General features: G+C 30.2%; 4 protein-coding genes across 6 annotated transcripts; 2 read left to right on the forward strand and 2 right to left on the reverse strand.

The window, feature by feature from the left end:
- Positions 1-609: 609 nt before the first annotated feature.
- Positions 610-14,659, reverse strand: LOC130445016 (DNA polymerase alpha subunit B). Its single transcript, XM_056780479.1, has 9 exons — positions 14,481-14,659; positions 14,217-14,421; positions 14,102-14,147; positions 9,355-9,431; positions 8,305-8,575; positions 7,473-7,734; positions 3,887-4,322; positions 2,640-2,835; positions 610-2,101 (listed from the first exon to the last, which is right to left on the reverse strand). The coding sequence occupies exons 1-9, from the start codon at positions 14,554-14,556 to the stop codon at positions 1,961-1,963; spliced, it is 1,710 nt and encodes a 569-aa protein (XP_056636457.1). The 5' UTR covers positions 14,557-14,659; the 3' UTR covers positions 610-1,960.
- A 261-nt stretch (positions 14,660-14,920) lies between these two features.
- On the forward strand, positions 14,921-17,498 carry LOC130445020 (CCA tRNA nucleotidyltransferase 1, mitochondrial). 3 transcript variants are annotated; one of them, XM_056780485.1, is made up of 5 exons: positions 14,921-14,989; positions 15,131-15,490; positions 15,551-15,795; positions 16,685-16,878; positions 16,930-17,498. In XM_056780485.1, exons 2-5 carry the CDS (start codon positions 15,176-15,178, stop codon positions 17,454-17,456), a joined length of 1,281 nt encoding a protein of 426 aa, XP_056636463.1. In that variant the 5' UTR covers positions 14,921-14,989; positions 15,131-15,175; the 3' UTR covers positions 17,457-17,498. The 3 variants fall into 3 exon arrangements, with proteins under 3 accessions (XP_056636463.1, XP_056636462.1, XP_056636461.1); XM_056780484.1 differs by having other exon boundaries at positions 14,930-15,077; XM_056780483.1 differs by having other exon boundaries at positions 14,930-15,077; positions 16,685-17,498.
- A 137-nt stretch (positions 17,499-17,635) lies between these two features.
- Positions 17,636-21,472, reverse strand: LOC130445019 (5'-AMP-activated protein kinase catalytic subunit alpha-2). Its single transcript, XM_056780482.1, has 7 exons — positions 21,294-21,472; positions 20,857-21,243; positions 19,937-20,109; positions 19,548-19,883; positions 18,768-19,059; positions 18,352-18,539; positions 17,636-18,265 (listed from the first exon to the last, which is right to left on the reverse strand). Exons 2-7 carry the CDS (start codon positions 21,236-21,238, stop codon positions 18,068-18,070), a joined length of 1,569 nt encoding a protein of 522 aa, XP_056636460.1. The 5' UTR covers positions 21,239-21,243; positions 21,294-21,472; the 3' UTR covers positions 17,636-18,067.
- Positions 21,473-21,796: 324 nt separating this feature from the next.
- On the forward strand, positions 21,797-22,599 carry LOC130445022 (NADH dehydrogenase [ubiquinone] 1 alpha subcomplex subunit 8). Its single transcript, XM_056780486.1, has 3 exons — positions 21,797-21,999; positions 22,053-22,228; positions 22,302-22,599. Exons 1-3 carry the CDS (start codon positions 21,871-21,873, stop codon positions 22,522-22,524), a joined length of 528 nt encoding a protein of 175 aa, XP_056636464.1. The 5' UTR covers positions 21,797-21,870; the 3' UTR covers positions 22,525-22,599.
- Positions 22,600-24,446: the final 1,847 nt, after the last annotated feature.

Raw genomic sequence — 24,446 nt, forward strand, 5'->3', positions numbered from 1 at the left:
CAATGGGATTAATCATATTACTTAGGAAGCGCTCTAACCGTCCTTTCACGTGTATTTGGATCAACTGGCCATCCTTCTGAATCGTATTTAACTTGAAAATTTCTATATTCTTTTTCGCTGTACTTATCAAGAGGTTTTGGCAAATCTATTAATATGCTTAATCCCATTTCTCCAATAAATCTTGAACAGCAAATGCCTATCAAACCTTTTATTAGGCCTAAAAAAGAAAATGTGACAATATGCATCCAGTAATAGATTATTAGTGCAATGACACTGAACCAGTCCTGCTAATTTCGTTGTACATCTTGAGCGCAGACTAAGAAAGTAAAATTTTCGATTATACTTTCGTTTTTTTTTTGTATTATGCACATTCTGGAAATAATTTCCCAGTTACCTTTGTGAATTCGTCCTAATCGACCTCTTTTTCCCTAGCCAGTTTAAGTTTCCACATGTACCCATTTACCAAAGAGTAATTAAATTGGTTAAATTTCAATAAAAAATGGAAGAAAAATCTTTTACGCTTATGGGAATCACATTTTTATAAATTTTAGAGAATGATCGATATTATATCTCAAATTAATTAAAAAAAAACAGTAACTTACCCAGGAACATAAGAATAAAAATAATTCCTAATATTATTAAGAGGAATAAGTACCAAGGATTTTCCAAAATATTATTGTAGTTATTAGTTTGTTTACAAAATCCAATTTTATTTCTATATGGAAATACATATTTGTCCTTAGCTGTTACAGTTGATAAAAATATTAAAAAACACTGAGCAAAAAATATCATTACAAATTCTTATAAAAAATTTGATATATAATTGACAAAAGTCATATGCAAGTGACACCAACCAAATGTTAACGTTGTTATGGATATTGATCCGGAAAGTTAAACATAGGGTTACAGGGATATACCAATGAGAAGTTGACTCGAGTGTCAAGACCCAAATGATTTTGAATTGGAAGAATAAATGATTCTAGAAGAAAAAAATATAGATTTCCAAAATTAAAAAAAAAAACAATATAAATAAGTATTTGAGCGTGTTAAGATTCATTTTTTCTGTTTAATTATGTTCCCAAAATAATTTGTTTCTTTTATAACGAATTTATATCTATAACTGTATTTTATAAATTTTTAATTAGACGGTTCACAGTTACATTGTGGGCGGCCAGGGGGCCGTTCAGCACATAGGCTTGTACCAAATGGTATGGTTAGGTATAAGCTACTAGGACCTACATTTTCTAATAGAAAAACCTGTGCTATATATGGAAAAAGTGCTAAGCAGGATGCAAAGTATTCTCTTAAATCAATCTGGCTCTCTCTCGTAAATCCCAAAGATATATTTAATCACATTAAACTGCAACTTTAAGGTTATTAATTCGGAAAGTTATACCAATTAATATTCATAGATTTACAAAAAAAAAATGGCTGAAGGATATTGTCCATTTAGCCATTAGCTACTGTGTTGAAGGTATCACCGGTTGTCACTATCGCATTGGATGGGTTAAGGCTATATGTTTCACACCCAGGGGTCGTTCAGGGTTACTAACTCTCTTTTTGGTTGAGTAACAGAGGAGACGAAACTAACTAGGTTATAATTTTAACTTGCAATCTCTAATGAATTTACAGGCTTTTTGTTCAAAGTATTTTTTACGTACACTTGCATGCAATGTGTTTCTTCTAGAGGTGCTTTCTGAGACGGGATTGTCTTATCTAATGATATGCAGATTGTTTTTGCTCAAATCCAAATACTTTGTAGATCCAGCAGTATTCAATTTGTGTTCCCTTTCCGCAAACAGGAACCCAGACCTTTAGTCTTGCCTATTTTGTCAAATTTTCTTCATCACTTTCCTTGCAAGCTTTAAGTCAATTGTAAGCTTTTTATAATTATCAATTATTTATTCTAATATTGAAATACATATTTTTCAAAGAAAATATATTAAAATCTCTTAGATATCTAAACTTTAAGAATTTGTACAGCTGCTCGACCGCAGATGGATTTGCTGCTACCAGATTCTATTTCGATTCTAGCAAATGTTCCAGCTTCAAATCCTTTGGTGAGTTTTTCCGGGTTTATTACTAAACAATCATTCACCTCCTGCAAAACAAGAATCATTATTAAAAAAAAAATTTTGACTTAATACTTGAATGTATTCAATTATCATTGTATAGTTAGAATCTATAAAACTATTTCTACTTTCATATTTGTCAAAAACATTCTGCTACTAGCTGGTTTAAGAAAGCTCCCAAGAAACTCTCAATTACATCCCAAAAAGGCTCTATTGGATTGAGGTCAGGACTATTAGCTAGCCATACCATAAGTTGGATTCCAATCTCTTGTAAGTCATTTTGATGGATTCTTGATATGTGGTTGAGAATTGTCATAGATGTGAATAAAAAATCGTCTCCTACAATTGCAGTAAAAGGTACAACTTATGGTACTAACATGCAAACAGTCTACATGTAAGCATTAGGATGATATATTTCAATGATCAAAGTGTCAGATCACTACCACTTATGCAAATTTTTCAATTTTGTAGAGCAATGTCACACGATTGATGAGCCTCAAGTCTATTAATTCTCGTGTCTTGTAAAATTCACCCTTGTACATTTCAATTTTATTCGATGATACTTACCTTTATAAAATTTTTTAGATTTGAAGGCAAAACTAATATGTGAGGTTTATTTTTCAATGTTCCAAATTGTTCGAGTAAGACATGGTCCACGTTCAATTCCTTCCGGGGAGGGTAAAGTGGATATAAATTTTTTTGACTCAATAAATGAGAAATCAGTCTTTCCATTCTTCCAGATTTAATCACAGATTCTTTATCGCTGAAAAACATATTTATTTTATTTCATCTGGTTTCACCTTTTGCGTACAAACTTTTAGATTATATTAAATCACTCAATAAGTCGTGTGAAGCACACAGATGACGCTACCCATTGTCAAATCCATATGATGTTTATGTTAAGTACCAACTTTCAATAGACTATGTGTAAAAGTGACAGCTTATTTGAATGAAGCTACTTTTGTTATTTTAAAAACAATGGATTTAAAACAATCTCTTATGTTATCATTGCTTTTTGATGAAAAAAAAAAGTACTGTACAAGCTCAGTAATGGCTTATCCAGACTCTTGCTCTATCGTAAAGAGTCGTTTGTTATTGGTTTGTTGAATTTAAACGTAGGCATCGAAGATGGTGAACGATCTGGACACCCAGTTGAGATGGTTACTCCAGAAAACATAAAAAGAGATAGCTGAGGCCGTAAAGATATCAGAAGACAGTGTGTTTACAATCATGCATGAACATTTGATCTTGAGAAAGTTTTTTTCAAAATGGTGCCGTGTTTACCCACAATCGATCAAAAACACCAAATGTTCAGAGCAGGGTTTGGCCACGTTTATACGTAATAAATCAGATTTTTTGCATTGATATGTAACAATTGATGAAACATGGATACATCACTTCACTCCGGAATCAAAACGAGCATCATCTGAATGGGCTTTAGCTGGTGGACTAGAAAGCATGGAATATTCTTCATCAAATATTTCCAAAAGGGAGATACCATTAATAGCGAATTCTACATAGAGTTGTTGGATTTGGATCGTTTTGAATGCAAAAATTAAGGAAAAACGGCCTTATATGTCGAAGAAAAAACTACTGTTTAACCAAGTCAATGCACAGATTCAGATGTCGATAACAACGATGGTTAAATTCAACGAATTACACTTAGAATTTCTTCCTCATCCACCGTATAGTCCAAATCTGTCCCACAGTGACTACTGGCTTCGCTGATCTCAAAAAATCGATTCTTGTCAAAAAAATGTATTCTTCTTAGTCACACGACTTATCGAGTGATGTGTTAGTATGTAGTCACTTACTAATGCAATTCGTAATTGCTCATATGAAACAAAATATCCGCCGTGGTAATAGCCATAACCAAACCATCAATCTCAATGACGGCTGGATCAGAGACGAAAGTTAATTTATTGTAATTTTCTCTAGTACGATAAGGCGGTGTGGGATATACAGGATGATGGTGGGCATCTTTTAAGTTAGAAACTATGACAACACGAGTATCCAAATGTTGTAAAGATATCATTAGATTTTCTATCAATTCTTCAAAAAATGAATCAAAAGTTTGGGTTAATTGACCTGTTAAAATGCCTTCGTGAGTGCTGTCCAAAAACGGTCCAAGTAGAATTAAAACGTGAGGTTCGTGTTCCAATACATATTTTAAGAGTTCGTGTAAAGGTTCGTATGATAGGTTTTCTTTAAAAGTGAAAGGGCCCGCAGCTACTATTATTTGTATAGAACCTGAAACATTTTTCATTGTAAAATTATTATGAAATGATTTATTTTTTACTTTCGCACTTTCACTCTATCATTATAAGAACAAGGTTGTACTTTGATTATTTCAGTGAAAATTTATTTTATATAAAAATGTTTCTGACTAAATGACTAATCATGAAAAATTGGTACATTTCAAAATGAGTTAGGTAAAATTTTTGTATAATTCTAAATGTTCTTGATTTTAGGTATCTTCTGTTTTAAAATTATTTTTTTTTAATCATTTTTGAAACAGATAAAAACTGACATTTCAACTTCAATCTTCATCAATCTCTCAAACATTAAAAAAAATAATTTTAAAACAAAAGAGACCTAACATCAAGAACATTTAGAAGCATTAATATATCAAAAGGTCTAAGAAATAAGAAATTGAAGAAATTTTTGTATATTAACATCAACCTTCCATAAAAAAGTGGATAGTAGTTTTCTTGTGCACTTTATATTATTCGGGGCCATTAGAGAATCAAAATGAAATGAATTTGTCAAATATAATGAACCTTATTAATACTTTTAGGCATTGTAACAAAAATAGTACTTTTTTCAACCAAAAGAGACAATTTCTTCTTGTCCAAGAAAAAAAAGCTCAACTAATAACTTTTTATTGCACTAGAATCGAGGGCCTAATGAAGATCCTAGTTGGTTCAAATGGCTACAATTAAAAAAAATTATATGCCCCATTCCAATCTTCACATCTTTGGTTTTAATAAATGAGCCATGTATGAATTGGAACTTATGGAACAGTTGGTGACATTTATACTGAACACACTGTTTACACCACACTGTCTGACACGCGTTTCGATAAACAAGTTATCGCCTTCAGAAACTGAAGATAAACTAAAACTCAACTTATTTTCCAAGAAAAATTTGCTCTAGTTCATTTCAATCCTGTTTATACAGAAGGATTGAAAGGAATATTTAACAGAATGGAAAAGGAAATAAATATAATAAAAATAAAAGAAAAAATAATTTATCTGAGGTCGGGAAAAGGAAAGGGATGAGTTTTTAAGGGTAAAAAACGGTGTATCTGAGATTTCCGGCAAAACTACAAGTCTTGTGGAAGAAAGTTGTAGGTAATAAAAAGATCTACAACTCTTGCATTCACATAACCTCAAAATGTATGTGAAAAATTCAAAATAACCAAGTTTTAGGTATTTTATTGTCATCTTTTACTAAAAATATTTTCACTGCACGAAATTAGGTGAATACCAGGGTTTCCCCTCCAAATTTAGGGGCAAAAATGTGGGATGGGAGGTTTTTAGGGATTTTTGTAATTTATCTAAATATCTATATATAACATTATAAAGAATATGTTGCGTAACAGAATATCGATTGGAATGTTACAAAATATGATTATGGTTTGATCAACACTGCAACGGAATGGTGGATCATTCAAAACATTTCAACCAAAAAATTTTGAAATTATTCCATATGTATGATTTTAAAAAATCAGAATCTGAAGAAAATTATTTGTTACTCTAAGTTTTATATAATCTATCAAAAATTTTTTTGTAAAAGATGAAAATAAACTATAGATCTTCATATTACCTACAACTTTGCCATTTGACTTTTTTTCATAAGACTTGTAGTATTGCCGAAAATTTCTAGATACAGTTTCTTACCCTTAAAAACTCAACCCCTTTTAATGTTTGTTATATTCTCCTCCTTTTCCAGCGGGTTTCACCCTACTATTATTTTTTTTGGTTTAATATTGACCCTGGTCTATAAATAGTAAAGATGGATTAAATATAATTAAGAGGTGAAAGCAATTTATGTGTATTCAAATCTTCGATGAAATTATGTGTTGGTTTTATATCCACGACAGGAGTCAAAAATCATATTGATTAATCAATTCAAAATAAAAAGTTAATACAACCAATCTAATTTTAAATTCGAATGAATAAAACCACATCAACAATTTAATAAATACCATTCCATCATCAACAAACATTATGCCAGACGTGCCGCAATTACATTTTAATAATTGTACAATACAATAAGTATTTATTAATGCTCACTTTAAAATACGAGACATGATAAAAAAAATATGGTGAAATTTTTATTAAAAACAAAATTAAAAGGTAACAAAAATTGAATTCATCTCCTTTTATGTACCAGTGACTGGCAGCATTCTTGAAATGGCTTCTGAAAGTCAGCAATGGTGTCAAAACGTTTTTATTTTCAAAAATAATCATTTGATTTGCAGACTATTTGTCAAAATGATGTAGAAATCCAACACTTTTTTATGTAAAAAGCAAACAAGCAAAAACTGTCTCATAGAGATGCTTGTAGAAATTGACTTGAACTTCTCTATGTTGTATTGTTCAGTAAAGAAGTACTTTAGGAGCTGATTCCACAGGCTTGCAGTTCTCCAAATAAAGGAGTCCCAATAAATCGTGTTTCAGGGAACTCAGTTGGTCTTGTAGATAGGTGGGATCTAGGTGGGATGTTGGACAGCTCGGAAGAGGTAATATCAGTGCTCTAAGCTGTCCAAGTTTTTGGTCGAATTGCTCTCAAATGTGTGAGCAATATTCCAAATATGGGCCGTTTAGAAAATTAGAAGCTCTTGCGGGGTATATAGCTTTATGGTCTTAAAGAGGGCTCTAAATTTTTGTGGAACTGCCTTAGCAAATTCGACCACGTGATTATGCCAGGACGTATTGCTTCCAACCTCAACACGCAACAAGCTACTTTGCGGTGATGGTGATATTTTATGTCCAGTCAAGAGCTTCTTTGTAAATACAGCAGCCTGGGTCTTTGCTGCACCCATCGATCAGATTGCTTCCACCCTAATCCAGAATGTTTTCAAGATCGGTATTGATGGTGGTGATCTGTTGCTGCCTACGGATTTGGGTGTTTATTGGGGCGGCTGATTTGAACGACGACAACAGGTTGCTATCGTCGATGTCGCTGACAAGATGCATCCATGGGGAACACTATCGTTGATATTGATATCTGAGGTGTGACTATCGATAACGACCTGAATGAATCGGTCTTTGAGGTATCAACAAAGTTGATTTGAAAACTGGACAAAATTTTGATACATCAATCTAAAATTTAACTTACGACAAGACTGGATTGTTTTTCACGACGATACAGAATTAATTATACCCTTCTTACCATTTACAATTGGCGGGTTTTCAGGTAAATCTAAAACAGCATCAGAGTAAAGACGTTCCGCAACAAATGCTAGATTTTTCACGTTATTTCCTTTGACCGCTACAACTTGACCGGGAAATAAAGAATAACTGGATAATTTGCTAATATTGAGGCGAGTTGTGTGGTTGAGGTTAGTTTCATCTGTACCTTCCAAGAGGATCGACTGCGAATTTATTTTACCATCTGCATCTGACACGATCCTACCATAAGTTACCATATCTCCCTAGAAATAATATGAAATTATAATTATTATTAGAAACTTGTTCTAGATCAATGGATATTTTTTAATACAAAAATTCATGACTGGGATTGAAATTTATTTGTACCATATGCTGTTCATAATAGCATTGTTAATATTTAAACTAATGTCCATTTCACACCATACAATAAACTTTGGCACAATGATTTGAATTCTTATTTTCTTAACAAGAACATTAATTTAATACAAAAAACGGCATATTATCAAAACAATATCAGGACCCAAGAGATAAAAAAATGACTAAACGAATTGGGAAATTAACATGCTTTTACAAAGCATGAAAAACTGTATGGTATAAATAATTATATGGGAAAGAAAATCACCATAAAGAAAATTCACAAACTAAGAACTAAGTTAAAATTGAATTAGATCTCAATAAAATGAAATTGAAAAACTGGAGATATTTCGTGGAGAATAGAAACGAATAAAGAAAATTTACTACAAATGCAAAACACCACAATCTATCTACAATAAACAGAGTTCATATGAACAGTTTCAGTCTTTTTGAAAAGTCTTTTGAAATTTAAAACTTACCATTTGGCTAATTAGAACGCCATCTGACAAATTCATTCCGTATTTATCTAAAATTTCATGTCCCAAATCTCGTATCATATTATTCATAATTTTCTTTTTTTTGCCCATAATTTCGTACATGTACCTAATATCAGTAGGTATTTTGTGGCTTTGAACTTCGTTAACAGATAACACCACATTAGAATCCCTTTTAAATTTCGCTGCAACAGATCCATATGAATTTTGTACTGATCCAGAATCTTTCCGTTTATTGAACTTCTCTGAAGATTTACTAAAACATAATAAAAATTATTTTACAATATAATATACATGTCCTCTTGAAAGGTAATGGTATATTCAAATATAAAGAGGAGATTGTGTCCATAGCAGCACTCGGTGCAGTGCTGAGACTCACTCTGTTCAATTCAAATTTATCCTTTCGAACAGATTAAAATGACAGAGCAAATTCTGATTAATATAAAGGATTATCTGGGACTAGAATGCATTTGATTAGAAATACTTAAACACGAACCTTGTTCAAAATAAATCACAAAAACAAGAAAATTTCTAGGAAAAGTTTTATTATTTTGTTTGTACCAACTAAAAGGTCTAAGAAAATGTTCTATTTAATTTTGAATAGTTCTGTATTTTCTGATAAAAAATACAATTGTATAAAATTTACACTAATAGAGGGTATCAAGTATAATTCAAAACAGAAACATATATTTCCATAATAAAAGTGATGAATGAATTAGTATAAAGTACCATATTTATTATGTGCTGTTTCAAGCATGCAAATGTGTTGCAAGTTTAAATTTTCTTGTTTCTGATCATTTGCAATTATTCCCTTTACTCCAAAGTTCCCTATTTGTTATGAGACCTGTACAAACTGTTTCGACTTTCCGACAGTGAATTGTGGCATTTGGCTTAGAATTTGAAAATCATAAAAACGATGGAATGATAATAAATAAAATGTTCCTTGTATTAACTACTTAAGCTACAGAAATGCTTTTGTATCTAAGTCTTAGCTAGTAGAAACGTTCAATTAAAAAAAACATTCTACATACTTACATTGACACTGGTGTATTGATATTACTCTTATTTTCATGTATAATTTTCGAAGTTGGTGTCCCAGCATTTTCTTTAACCTGCGAAGAATTAAAAATGATCAAAACCAGATCAAAATGCTTTACTCGTGTCGAAATATTTAATAATTAAAATAGTCAGGGCTCTGAAATAAGAAAATATCGAAAAACGTATACATAAATATTTCAGCAGAGCCACAAGACCAAATTTTAGGAAGATCCTACAAAGAAATATATTCTACACTCTCTTGTACACTCTTTATAAATACTTTTACATAAAGGAATCAAGCAAATAAATCAGAGAGGTTCTACTATATTTAATAAATCGACCCAGTTTGTGTACAAAAAGACCGATAAAACTTTTCAAAAATGTAGATAGAAAATGTAAAGAGCTCGGCCTAGTTATTAATGAATCTAAAACTGTATTTATGAAAATGTCGGTATCAGAAGATGATGGGATAGTGGAAGATTTAATAATAGATGGTTAAACTTTCAAATTAATAAATTTTAATAAAAAATATGAACAATTAACCACCGCCACATAAGAAACAATACAAAGCGGTAATAGAATTTAATTGGCGAATCTGAAGCTCCTGAAAAATGAAATAATAAAATGAAGAACGAAGTTGAAAATCTATAGGACTCAAATAACACTAATCGAAACTTATGGTAATGAATGTTGGGTTGTGACACAAAAAGACTAGGCTTAAGAATATTTGAGAGCAAAATTATTAGAAGAATTAGAATGAACGAAGAAGACTAGAGGATCCGAAATAATAGAAACACCGATGAAATACAAGGCAATAAAAACATCGTTCGGTTCATTAAAGTCCAAAGGTTGAGATGGTTTGACCACATCCAAATAATGGAAGACAAATGTATATCTAAGAGAATCATGAATGCAAAATACAACAGTAGAATAAGAAGCAGACCCCGTATCAGATGAACTGAGGTAATGAAGAATCACAAACATGAATGTAAGACGGGAAACATTGGTGAGGAAAAGACTAGTTTAGAGGCAAAGGCTCTCATCCAGCTATAGTGGCAATTGGTAAGGTGGGATAATCTTTAGAAGAGAAATAAAATTTCATAGTCTAATATTGGTTTTCTAAAAATTGTTGAGTGTATAATAGGAAAAGATATTCTCACTTTTTAAAAAATGTTTTCAAAAAACAACTTCACTTTTTAGTTTAATATTGTATCTTAATTTCAATGTTTTGAGAGTATTGATTGAGTTACATTGAGCAGAGTTGTATAAAACACCAGTACATTAAGTATTTATGAACAAAATGGTATTTGAACCCTTGTTGTCTAAGCTACTAAAATAATTAAATGAATAATGAATTAAATACCCTCATAATTTAATAAAAAATCAATATCCAATGCAATCTGGGATAAATGACAAAACAATAAAAAAACCGGAGGAAATAATAGAGATAAAACAAATGTTAATAACACTTAAGACAAAATATTGTGCCTAAACAAATTATTTTATAAAATGAGCTTGTTATAAATATTGAAAACAAACTTAGGATTTATATTTGAAGCTTTCTGCAGTATTGTAAGATCCAGATGACCACGTGAATACAACACCACGGTATATAAAAGAAGAAATTAATATTGAGGACACTCTGAAACATTACTTATTTCACCTTAATTGTCCCATATATCGATAAAATGTCGTATATGAAGCTTATTCGTAAAATTTGTTTTGTCTATAATGTGAAAATTACATATTATAGTAATTTCATGCAGGTAGCTCTAATATTGAACTGATCCTCTTTTTTGAATAGTAATATTACAGTCTGGGACACTTAAAAAGAATGTCGGAATGAAGAATGGAAAAGAAGATTACCAATATAAATATGACAGGAACACGAAGAAAAAGACCCAAAAAGAGATGGTATAAGGAGATTTAATGAAGAGAGGAGTCTAGGGCTGTAAGACAAAGACAAGGAATAGAGAAGAATAAATTTTACAATGTGGAAAAGTAATAAAAATGCCCACACATTAATACTAAATGAAACTACAATTATAGGCAAACAGATTAAGTATTTAAATAGAAAATTTGAAAATTGTTTAGTGGAACAAAACTTAAACATCTACTAAAACTTACTTTACATTAAATATATATTAATTCAAATAAATTTTTCTGGACAGATTAATATAATGAAAATCTTTTATATATTTTCTTTAGAATTTGTTTTATTTCGTATATTTGAATATTTATTTATAAATAAACGTTTATTAGGAGTCAACTCACATAAAAAACAGGAGATTTCAAACTAATTGAGATATCACAAGGTTACATATGCCTACTCTCTCTATTTCTATAAAGAAATTAATGAAAAACGAAATTTTCAATATAAATTAAAAAAATAAGTTAAATGACCACAATAATAAAAAAAGGGAAAAAAGAATATGTGTTATGAGATCCCACTGTCTGAAAATTTTAAAAATTGAAATTTGTAAGAAGAGATGAAACAATCTGTTTCTTCAGAACAATGAAGTACCAAAAGAAATTGGAACAAGTTTACTAAATAGTATTCACGTTGTCGTTTAGAGATGAAATTCGAAAAGGAAATAAAAAAAATATAAATGTCTAGAAGACTAAGTGAAAATAGAAGTAATGAAGAACAACATGAAAAAATAGGGATGGAAATTGATTGGAAAAAATAACTATTTATAAAAAAATAATTTAATATTAGTTTCCAGTTGTAGAATACATAATGATTAAAATTTTCTTGGTGAAACTTTTAATCATATTTTTTATTTAACTGAAAAATAATCATATTCATTCTAAGTAAACTTTCAACTAATATATAAATAAGAATTTTATCATCTTTTCTATTCAGTCTATTATGCGATATAATTTTAATTCTATGAAATGACTCAATAATATATAAAAATTGTTATGACAAAGATTTTATCAATGGTTCCCTAGAAATATTTATGGCCTGTGAAACAAAACAGTATTATTTAATTATATACTAATCAGTCTTGAACAAAATACCATGCAGACATAAAACTGCATCATCAGCGAAGATAAAAATATAAGTGGTAAACACCTAAAAACTTTCTGTAATTAGATATATGTATCAAGGAGATAAAAAATAAAATGTGATTACATTTTCTGCTACATTAGCAATATATAACAAATATATGTTGAGAAATAGAATCTTCACAAATTATATATATATATATATATATATATATATATATATATATATATATATATATATATATAGATTTGAAATATAAAGATTTGAAAAACTTTTTTTTAAATATAGAATAAACTGTAGAAATTATATTTTATTTAAACAAATTCATAAATGTACTCATGAAGTTAAAAATAGTTTTAATGTACATACAATACAGGAAAAAAATTAAAATTCGGGAATAGGTTGAATGGAAAAATAAATATTGAGTTCAGAAATAAGAAAAGCATGGGAATCATTGTACATATAAAAAGTTATAGGATATTACAAACAATAATTATATACATAGAAAATTATATTATTATAAACAATTAACATTTATGTAATGAAATAAAACTATTTTAAAACATAGTAAACACATGTACAACATTAGAAAAGTTACAAAATTTTATATTCCATCATTATTACACTAAATGATTCTTGTACATGAACAAATATGGATTGTTCGGAAGTTGAAAATTATGAATCTTTAGAAACATAGCCATTAAATACATCATTTATCTAAGTTTAATTTGAAATTGTAGAATGCAACAAAAAGTATTTTTTTGAAGAACAAAAATTTATTGTCTAATAAAAAAATTTCACAAAATATTCTTGTAGTACATCACTGGTCACAGGAGCCCCTATAGACGAGTATGGATCTAGTCACGATTCTTAAATTTGCGTGCACTAGCGCCATACGCGCCAACACAAGGTTCTGATTTACTCCACAATTGCAATTGGATTTTTTCGAATAAAACGTGTATACTCGAAACTTTCTTAATGAGTGTGGATCTAGTCACGAATTAAAAAAAAACGTGAAACCAAACCCTCACTCACTAAAAACTTTCCAAGTTTAGTCTTCCTTGTATAACATAAAAAAACGATCACTGACGCTACTTTAAAATTTGGACTAACAAACAATAAAAAAGCGTGAAAATGGTAAAAAAAACGTTCAATACAAAGAGATAATAAGTACATTATTAGGGTTAATGAAATTTAACCTTGTAAATGATTTCGTCTACAAACAAAATCTCAGTTAAAGGTTGTTTACACTACTTTGTTCCTACGAAACGACCGCAAAATACGATAAAATAAATTCATCACACACTTCACAACTATTCGAAATGAAAACGACAATCTGAATCAACAGGTTGCAAAAATGCCGGCGCATATTTTTGCATTAAATGAAGCAAACCCTTAAAACATGAGTCGATACACTGAAATCCGCACAAACAAAAGCCAAGCAAGCGTCTTCACCAGATTTAACAATGGCCGCTGAAGGATAAAATAGCCTTGAAAAGTTTCTGAGAAAACTTTTAAGTAACTGTGCGCAAGTGCAATATTCGACAGACGTGCCAATGACTGTCTCTCTCTTCGCGATAATAGAATATATTATAGAGGAAGATAAAACATCCGCTATCTTAATAATCATTCATGCGGGACGAGAAAGGAAGAAAAAATGGTGGTAAACTTTTATAAATCATAAGCCAACGTTCGTTTTTGACCGCAGGCAATTTGTTTTTTATTACTCACCTTTGCTTTTGGAGTTAATACAGCAGCTTCCGTGTAATTTTTTCTTCTGTTATTTAAAAACAGAAAATATATTAGACGTTAAAATATACACATGAAAATTATTTTTTCACAATACCTGTCTTCTTCAATATCATGGTTCTGTTTAGAAACATTTGATTTAGTTAAACTATGATCTTTATATTTAATAAATTCTTTTCTCTCCATTTTTTCCAAATCTTCAATTGTTGGTGGAGCTCCATTGAGATTTGAAGCTGTGAAAGCATACCATTGATCACAAAAATCTTCTGCATCTATATTGTAAGTCGCACACAACTCCAAGCCTGTAAAAATAGAAGACAACAATGTTGGCCCCTTATAACCTCAAAAAAATAATACTTACATTTATTTAATATCGCATCATTTACTAATATGTTAAGTTCTTGAAAATATGACTTTATTTCTTCTATGCTTGTCATTTTTATGTAATTAAATTAGATGTTCTTTACATATATACGACTCTTCGTTAAAAAGCTGTATCTACTTTTGGCGCGAAAATATAACCCATAAATTATTTCAATTGGTACCAACAATTTAACAAAAAATTTAACCACAACAGTTGTGACTAATGTGTTGGTTACCGGCTTCATATGTAGTAAGGAACAAATAATAAATTTAAATTTCACCCTAAAAAAGCATTTCTAGAAATTATATTCTTTGAATGTGTGTAACTTGTCGATAATAATGATATAAAGAATGGCTTTTTGTTATTTAATAAAAAAAGGGAATTGTTGACTGAAGCAGTAATCACGTTAACATATTTTCCTAATCTAAAGTATGGAACTTCTCCGTTGTCAATAAATCAAATCATAACCTACAAACATAATTAAACAAGATGAAAATTTAAGTAAGGTAATAAGAGTTAATTAGGATGATTTTTTTAAATAATTTTCTTCTGAGACATAGTATCAAGTTAATAAAACGCACATGCACCAGCAATGTTAGTGCTTTTTTCTAACTCCATATAATTTTCTCATGTTACCATATTTTTAGATAAGTGCTTTATCAAGAGAAGAAAGAGTTCAATTTTTAAGGAAAATGGCTCTACCTAAATCAAGAGAAAATCCCATCATAATGAAATTGGATACTCCAGAATTTAATTCTATATTTAACGATGAATTGCGAGCTCTAATATCCATATTTAAAGAATACGGATATGAAATCCGCATAGCGGGAGGTGCCGTACGAGACCTTTTGATGGGAAAACGACCGAAAGATTTAGATTTTGCAACAACGGCTACTCCTACACAAATGAAAGAAATGTTTACTTCAGAAAATGTCCGAATGATTAATGCTAATGGAGAAAAACATGGTACTATTACACCTAGAATAAACGATAAAGAAAATTTTGAGGTAAGACAAAATAATTGAAATTAATCATTAATGAACGACAAAATTGAATATAACAAACAGGTAACAACTTTAAGAATAGATGTATTGACAGATGGTAGACACGCAGAAGTCCAATTTACAACAGATTGGTTGCTAGATGCTCTTAGACGAGATTTGACAATAAATTCGATGTTTTTAAGTTTTGATGGTTCAGTGTATGACTATTTTTTTGGATTGGACGATCTTCAGAAACATAGAGTAGCATTTGTAGGTAATGCTGTCACTAGGATACAAGAGGATTATTTAAGGATTTTAAGATATTTTAGGTAATTATCGAATATTTATTTTTCATAATTTTATTACATGTCAAATTCCTTAAGTATTATTCTTTTTGGAGTGCTATTTAAAAAATTTTTAAGGGGCCAATGGACACCTTAGATAACATTACACTGGTGCTGTTTAAAATTTAGATTGCAGTGTTCTCCATTTTCCAGAAATTATCAGCTATGTGGAAATGATTAAAAAAATATCAGGAATACAGGAATCAAGAGGTCACGAAAGGAGCATAAACATTTTTTATTGATCTAGAGCCTTTCTGTGGTATAGGCAAATCCTCCTCCAAGAGTTTCATAAATAATAAACTGAGAAAAGTACTTCCTAGGCTGGACCACTCTAAAAGTTTCCTAAGAACTGTGATACTACAAGATTCAAAAAGTATTTGAATGATGAAACTCCAATTCACCTAATTTTACATAAAAAACTCTAAGAGCGAGAATATAACTTTTTAAGCAGTAATTAATTAGAATTCTGCAACTGGAAGATGAGCAGTAGATATATAGAATGTTACTAAGGGCACAATAGACCTTAATGTTACATTGCTATAACCTATAATTGTCCATTATTTTTGTTTTTTTTACTTTATTTGTATATATTATAATGACCATTCTCATGGAACTATGTTATGTATTGAATTTTTTCTTCTACATTATCTGTAGATATTTGCTCATTCAATTATTTTTTCCATTTTGTAATTTCCACCTTTATTTTCCAGATTCATCTGGAACCAGTGAAGAAATTGTTCAATTAGTTAACCACCACTGTTCAACTAGTCTTTTAATGTATTTTCTATTTGATTTTCTTCAGTTTTTCCAATATTGTTGCAAATACTTTCCAATTTATTTCCTTTGGTCTCTTTTATATTATTTTGGATTCCAGGTTTTATGGAAGAATAGCTTTAGAGCCAGATAAACATGAAGAAGAAACTCTGAAAGCTATTAAGGATAATGCTAGTGGATTGCAAAACGTTTCTGGAGAAAGAATTTGGATGGAGTTGAAAAAGATTTTAGAAGGAAGGTTTGCAGGGGAGCTCATGGTAGTGATGGTAGAGAATAGTTTAGCACCTTACATTGGTACAGAAACTATAATTCCCTATATTTTATATTATTACATTTTGTTTTTAGGTTTGCCAGATAATCCTGATTTATCAGAGTTGAGAAGAGTATGGAAACAAAGTGGCCATTTAAACTTGAATGCTATTACGGTTATTTCTTCATTGTTAAAGACTGTAGATGATGCAAAGGCACTCCATTCAAGACTTAAATTATCAGCTTATGAAAGAGATTTAGCTTTATATATAATAGAAAATAGAACACCTAAATTACATCCGAAACCGCTAATGCCTTTTCAACAACAAATCTTGAAATCAATTTCCAAACCGGAAAACACCAAGAAAATGGCTGTGGAAGTTTTAAAATATAATAATTCACCTTATTGGAAAGACTTGGAAAATTGGCAAATACCGAAATTTCCTTTAAGTGGAATTTTACTTAAAGAAAGAGGAGTTGAAGGAGGAAAAGTTATGGGACTAGTAATGACTGAATTGAAACATTTTTGGGCTGATAATGATTTTAATTTATCCAATGAAGATCTGTTGAAAGAATTACCGAGGGTGTTGAATATGATAGCAGATAGGAAGAAAAGAAAATAAGATGTTTACTTATAACTGTGTTAAAATATACTTTTTCATATATATCATGTTTTCTGTCCAATTAAGTATGATCATTTTTTACTTTGGGTAAGAGGGTAAATGAAACAACAATAAACGCAGTGGAAATTGAAATAACTGAGAATATTGGGACAAGAAAAAATTAAGACAGAAAGCTAATAAACTGTTCAATTAGTACACATATTGATAGGAATAAAGACAGGTTACAGGGGAAATAATGGAAAAGTCATTAAAAGATGAAGAGGGAGATCAAGAAAGAAATGGAAAAACCAAATAAAAAGAAGCGATACATAAAGGGAAAAAAGAAAATGGATAGAGGAACTTCTTCAGACACTTGAAAAGGTAAAGACAAGAATGGTTACTTCAACAGTCTGAAATCAACAAAACATTTCATACTGCCTACCATCTCAAATGTTACTAATATTTATTTCTTCCGTACTGAAAAAGTTTGAGGAAAATATTGTGATACAAAATGTTTATCAAGTTTATGACAACAAAAATACAATTAATATTGTGTTTTTTTAAACAACAGCCATATATTTATGAATATTCTAACAAATTATTAATTCATGGTCTCATTTAAATTTATACTTTTATCTAGCAAGTTGAATAATAAGAGCAGCACACATTTCAAAAAATTCCATGGTATGATGACCAGTTGGTTTGTTGTTTGATATAGGAACGTTTTGAATGGGAGTAGCAATGGCGTCCAATAAGACGTTGCTTACATTCGATTCTGCTTCTTCCGTGCTTAAACTCTTGAAATCCAAAAGGTAACTCTTATAATCAACCTAAAAAGTGTGAAATTTATTAATTTTCTTATATATTGTCACTATGATTTCTACAATAACCAATTACCAACTTTTTGGTTACTTACTTGATACAATTGTAACGACATCATAGCGTGCCTGTTCTGCATTTTATTTTTACGTCTAACACGAATATGATAAGGATTAATGACCTTCCATTCATAATCCAATGCCTTCATGGCTCTGTATACTTCCATCATAATGTCGTTCGGTTTACTCTGTGATCGGATTCCCAAATGCCATTTCGCCCTTTTAACTACAAATGAAAATTTGTATGTAAACACCTGGAGTAATTTAAAAGTCAAAATATACAAATTTTCACTTTACTTTAACGCCCTAGGTAATAGCAAACTTTCGGGTCCTTTGAGCCTTCCATTGTTAATATCTAGATCGAAGGACCAGAAACTTAGTTAACACTTTTATACTATGATTAAAAAAACCTCAAAAACATCTGTAAGTAATTGATATTATTTCAAATAATTACCTTTCCCTCTATCAGCTGGGGTTGTAGTTGGAGGCCAAGGTCTTTGCGGTGCAATCCTTTCAGGATGTGGTTTCATTGGGCTATTAATAGTATCGTGTGGACTGGGGCTTGGGCTAGTTGATGGAGGACTACCAGCTACATAAAAATCTTTTAATTCTGCTTTAGCCGCTTCGTCAGCAATACGTTTATTGTCAATAATAAGGTGATAAGCTATTGCTAGTTGATCATGTGGATCACCACTGAGTAAAGCACCGTGAACTTCCTCTTCCTGAACACCGAACTTGTCACAAACCTGATCAAGATAGAATATTAACCTTTGCTGTGCTGTACTGATATGTCACTAAATGAAATAAATATTATTGAACTCAGTGGGTATCTTTTCTAAAATATTAACATTTCAAAAATTGACCAATATAAATAAGTTGAAAAAAATAATCTTCTACTGAAAGAGCTTATCTTCAGGTTACGTGTGCTACACAGTTGACGTTCTTGGTGGTTTCTGTTCTAGAACTGAAATCTATACATTGAAAGTAAAATTTTCTAAGTCATATCTAAAATTATGCTTCTTGGACATTTAGAATTATATTTTTTCTAGAAACTTTATTTCCAAATTCTATTTTTTAGCCTCTGATGTTTAGTATATGATATATAAGAATCCCCTGTTATACATATTTCTAAAAAGTTCTATCTTAGAAGATATATCAGAGTTCTGAAACATATACTTGAACGAATCAGACCATTGATTACTGCACCTTAAAAAAATTAACATAATTATATTACCTCTCTCACAGCATCAGTATCAATAACGGAAGCATCCTGCTCTACGGGTGATGGAAACAGATAGGCTGGACAATCCTTTTGGAACCATTCGTGCTTTTTGGTATCTTCAATTGAAGCTCTTTTCATTGGATCGACTTGCAACATCTGACACAGTAGGTTAACCACTGATTTATTCAAATAATCAGGTATTGGAAAAATCCCTGATTTAATTTTTCTAAATAACGTAGGAACATGTTCGTCATCAAATGGTAGTGTTCCACAAAGGAGGGCATAAAGTATTACTCCACAAGACCATACATCTACTTCAGGACCAGCATATAACTTACCGGAAATAACCTGCAATTATTTAAAATCAAATATTAAGTAATTACACAATAAGTTTTTAAGACCTCTGGTGCAGCATAATTGGGTGATCCACAGCTAGTTCTTAAAAATTCTCCGTCCATCATCATGTTGGACAATCCAAAATCGGCTATCTTTACATGCATATTATGATCAAGTAATAGATTCTCTGGTTTCAAGTCTCTATGTACAATCATATGTCTGTGACAGTAATCCACTCCTGTAAATTATTCCAAGAAAAAGTTACATTCCAAAAACCCAACATATTTAGAACACTCTGTGGACCGTGAAGCCAGTCATATTCGATTATGTTAATAAAATTTTAAATTAGGTGAAGGTGCCAGGTACAAATTTCCAAGAACGGTTATAAATCAGCTAATATTTGAATTATGTATAAATCTGTTTACAATATTTTATGGCAGTTTTGATGAAATCAATTTATAAGGCCTTTTTCATTGTTTACATTCTAGAACCCGAATTATCGAGAAATCTGTTGTGTATAAATAGGCACTTGTTTATCAGCGAGTATTCAGTGAATAATTGGATGTCATAGAGAACGGATCAGAATAGTAAGAAGTAAACAGTGAATTTAAATAAATATAAGTTAGTAAATAATTAAATCATAAATAATTAATTAAAAATGAAAATAAATAAGAAAAATATATAATTGTTGCTAAATTTTCTGTAAAACAGGTGAAAAATCAGAAAAATCAATATTGTCACCTATTTTAGTCTGTATAAAGACCAAAACAGGAAAAAATGCCAATTTTTTACTTGTTTTAAAAACTAAGTTTCATCAAGAATAGACCCAAAATCAATTAGCAACAAATATATATAAAAGTGCCCCAGAAATAAGAATATAGAATAAAATATGCAAATTAATATTTTTATGACAATCTTAGTATCCAATATTTATTTTTTTACATTTTTAATTTCTCAGCTATAACAAAATTATAAAATTTTTTACCTGAAATTATCTGTTGGAAAAATCTTCTTGCTTCATGCTCTTGTAGTTTTCCATGTTTGACTATATAATCAAAAAGTTCTCCTCCCGAAACATACTCCATAATCATAAAAATATCAGTAGGTGTACTTATAACTTGGTATAACTTGATAATATGGGGATGTCTAAACAATTTTAGATTCTGAATTTCTCTTCGAATCTTGCCAACAACGTCTAAACTCTTAATTTTTTGACGATTTAAAATCTTCACAGCTACTTTGTGACCAGTAAGCTGGTGTTCACCAATTTTTACTTTACCGAAGGTACCAACACCCAAAGTTGCTCCCAAAATATAGTGACCGATTTTAACAAGGGGCTGTACCCCCGGTTTCGCTGATTCAGCCATAGTACCTACAATTCAATCATATTATTTGATGTCACCATTATTTTTATGAACGTACCGTTTAAAATGAAAGAATGGTTTTTCCAGCTTACAAATTACATTTCCACCTTATAAAAAAACACTTATAACCTTTAAGGTACTTTGTTTATTCTCTAATTCTATTTGCGATTTATTTTTGATTTGACAGTTCTCAATTGAGTAGCGTGCATGAGTCACATGTTATGTAAATCTACACTAGTTCCACATTTCACCGCAAACGAACAAACGGTTGATATCTAGGAATGAAATATCGCTCATATTGGAATATCAATATTTTTAAAAAATCCACGTTTTCATCTCCATTTAAATTATACGTATAATCAATACTTCAACTTCGTTTTAAGAGAAATGAATCTAAGTATAATAGGGTGACTGATATAAAGAGAGGTGCATTTGAGAAGTTGTAAATCACAGTCCGAATAGATAACGGAGCTATAATAAAGCATCATTCGTGACGATATATCGATATTTCAATTCAAAAAAATCGATTTATCTTTCGTATCCCTAATAATGTCACAAAACAGTCGGTCTTCTGTCAACATAAGGATAAATAAATTCTATTCATTTATAGAATTTCCAGTTATTTGAATTTTATTATGGGTATTACGGACGATGTAACTCTTCCCACCGAAGAAGAACTGACCGTTCAAGAAGTACCCTTATCAGGCCCCGCTCTTAAAGCGGGTGCTTTTCATTTAGGAAAAACTTGCGAATGGGAAAATAATGTGAGGTTAAGTATTACCTAATCATTGTTAAAAATGAAAATAAAATTTTTTAGGAGTTCATTTTGTGTCGTAACGAGTTAAATGATCCTAGAGCATGCATTAATGAAGGCAAAGCTGTTACCAGCTGTGCTTTGAATTTTTTCAGAAAAGTTAAAGCAACCTGTGCTGATGAATTCATGCAATATGTAAACTGCCTCGATAAATCTAGTCCAGACCAAGCTCTTGTACCGTAAGTATTAATCAATGCTGTAACCCTATTTAGTTTTACGTGCTAATTTGTGAAATAAATATTTTTGTTACAGTTGTAGAAAAACTCAAGCAGTTTTCGATAAATGCATAAAGGATAATTTAGGTTTGGATAGACCTCCTTATGATTATTTTGCTCGAGTTCATGTTCACAAAACTGAAAGACCCAGACCAGAAAAAGAAGGTAAAACTGTATATGAAGATGCTACTCCTGGTCTTCCTCCAGATGTTCCTAAACCAGAAGCTAAATATGGATCACGTTATTTGTTTATGTGGTAAAACATTCTCCAATGCATAATAATGTGTAGTTTATACATTCTTTAGTTTTATTGTAAATAAATATATTAAATAATACTGTTTTCTTATTTGGTTATATATATAATGTATTTGAAGATTTTCTACTTGTTATTTTTTCTTTTGTCTTCTCTAGGGCGTCAGAAATGTATTAATTATACATTTACCCATTTCGTCCATACTTTCCTGTCCTTCACTAGTATCTTTTGATTTATTGTATACTGTCTTTGTTTTCCTATATCTGCTATTTGTTTGTTGCATGTTTTTCTTGCTCTGCTCCTTCTTCCTATAGCTCTTGCTTTCCATATCCATTTTGTTAATTATTTTTTACCGTCCTTGTTAGATCTCAAAACCAGTTTAAGATTCTCTTATTTATTTTTTCTTTCATTGTTTCTAGTTGTTAGTTGTATCTTATAATATCATTTCTTGTGTTATCCACCCCAGTTTTCCTTCTGTTTTTCGTAGGTACTTCATCTTGATTGCATTTACTTTACTATATATACTGTTTTTTTTATCTGGTTATATATTATGTATTTAAGGATTTTGGAAATTGTAAAAAGGTTTGAGTTTGCTAAAACTGTTGGAATTAGGTAGTTTCATCCCTTCACTCAACAGTTTTAAAAATAAAACAAAAAAGATAAATTACGAAATAAAACATATAGATAAAGGCAAAATCAGTTAGATATAAAATATATAAAGTACATGCGAGATGCCAAAGGGGATAAAAATCTTAAAATCAAAAGCCATTCACCATATCCTCATTCTAGTATTTTGAAAATTAGAAAAAAGTATGGAAATTTGTACAAATAAAACTAATTTTTGTTATTTTATTAAAACTACTAGAATTGGATAGCAATTTCATCCCTTCACTTTAAAAGTTTTTAAAATCTAATTAAAATAAAAAAATATATAAGAAATTTAAAAAATACAGAAAGAGTGAAGATAATACCAAAGTATATAAAGCACAATTGAGATGGCTTGGACACATATATGGGATGTCAAAGGGCATAAAAATCTTCAAATCAACAGCCACACACCATCTTCTCAATAGAGTATTTTGAAAATTGGATAAAAAGTATGAAAATGTGTACAAATAAATCTAATTTTTGTTATTTTTTTGAAAACTATTAGAAGTAGGTAGCAATTTCATCCCCCACTTTAGCAATTTTTAAAATATATTTAGAATAAAGAATATAAAAAAGAAATTAAACAAATAAACAGTATAGTATATGCTCGGAAACAAAATCAAAAAAGGGTTTGAATCCAAAATAGCAGGTAAAAATTATTGTGGAAGCACCTCGGAATAATCCAGAATAACTCAAACGGTAAATTTAAATAAATTATATAAGTGTGCATAGTTTAGTAAATAGTGTTGTCGGATAATCTAGTGGATAGTGATAGTGTTTAGTGTCTTAAATGCCGTTTACATAAGAAAAACATTACAATATTAATGAAAATAAGAGGTACGTCAAATATATTTTTTGATAGTTTCTGATTTCACAGAATTTTTTTTTAATAATTTCGAAACAAAAGTTTGATGTTTCATAGAGGGGTATAGGGAGGAAAGTATTAGTTTTCTTCTTTCGAAATTATTTTCGAAACAAAACTAGTAATTGTGGAAACCCTAGAAACTCCACAAAAACGTCAACTTAGTTTGGAAAGTATCAGCGAAAAGTACAATATAATACACTAAGGGAACAGCCTCGTTCTTCCACACTGAGAAAAATAAATATTTTCTTGTTTCAAATATAATATATCGTATATGAAGAATTATTAAGCGTTAAAACCCGTTTGATGAAGTATTTTAATGATTTTTTTCATGCATACGAGGATGGTCCCAGAAGTACCTGGCATTACTTAGAGATGGCGATAGTTGCTTGAAAAATACCACGGTATTAGAAAGTACA

Source organism: Diorhabda sublineata, chromosome 6 (assembly GCF_026230105.1).
Source record: "Diorhabda sublineata isolate icDioSubl1.1 chromosome 6, icDioSubl1.1, whole genome shotgun sequence".
Classification (NCBI taxonomy): domain Eukaryota; kingdom Metazoa; phylum Arthropoda; class Insecta; order Coleoptera; family Chrysomelidae; genus Diorhabda; species Diorhabda sublineata.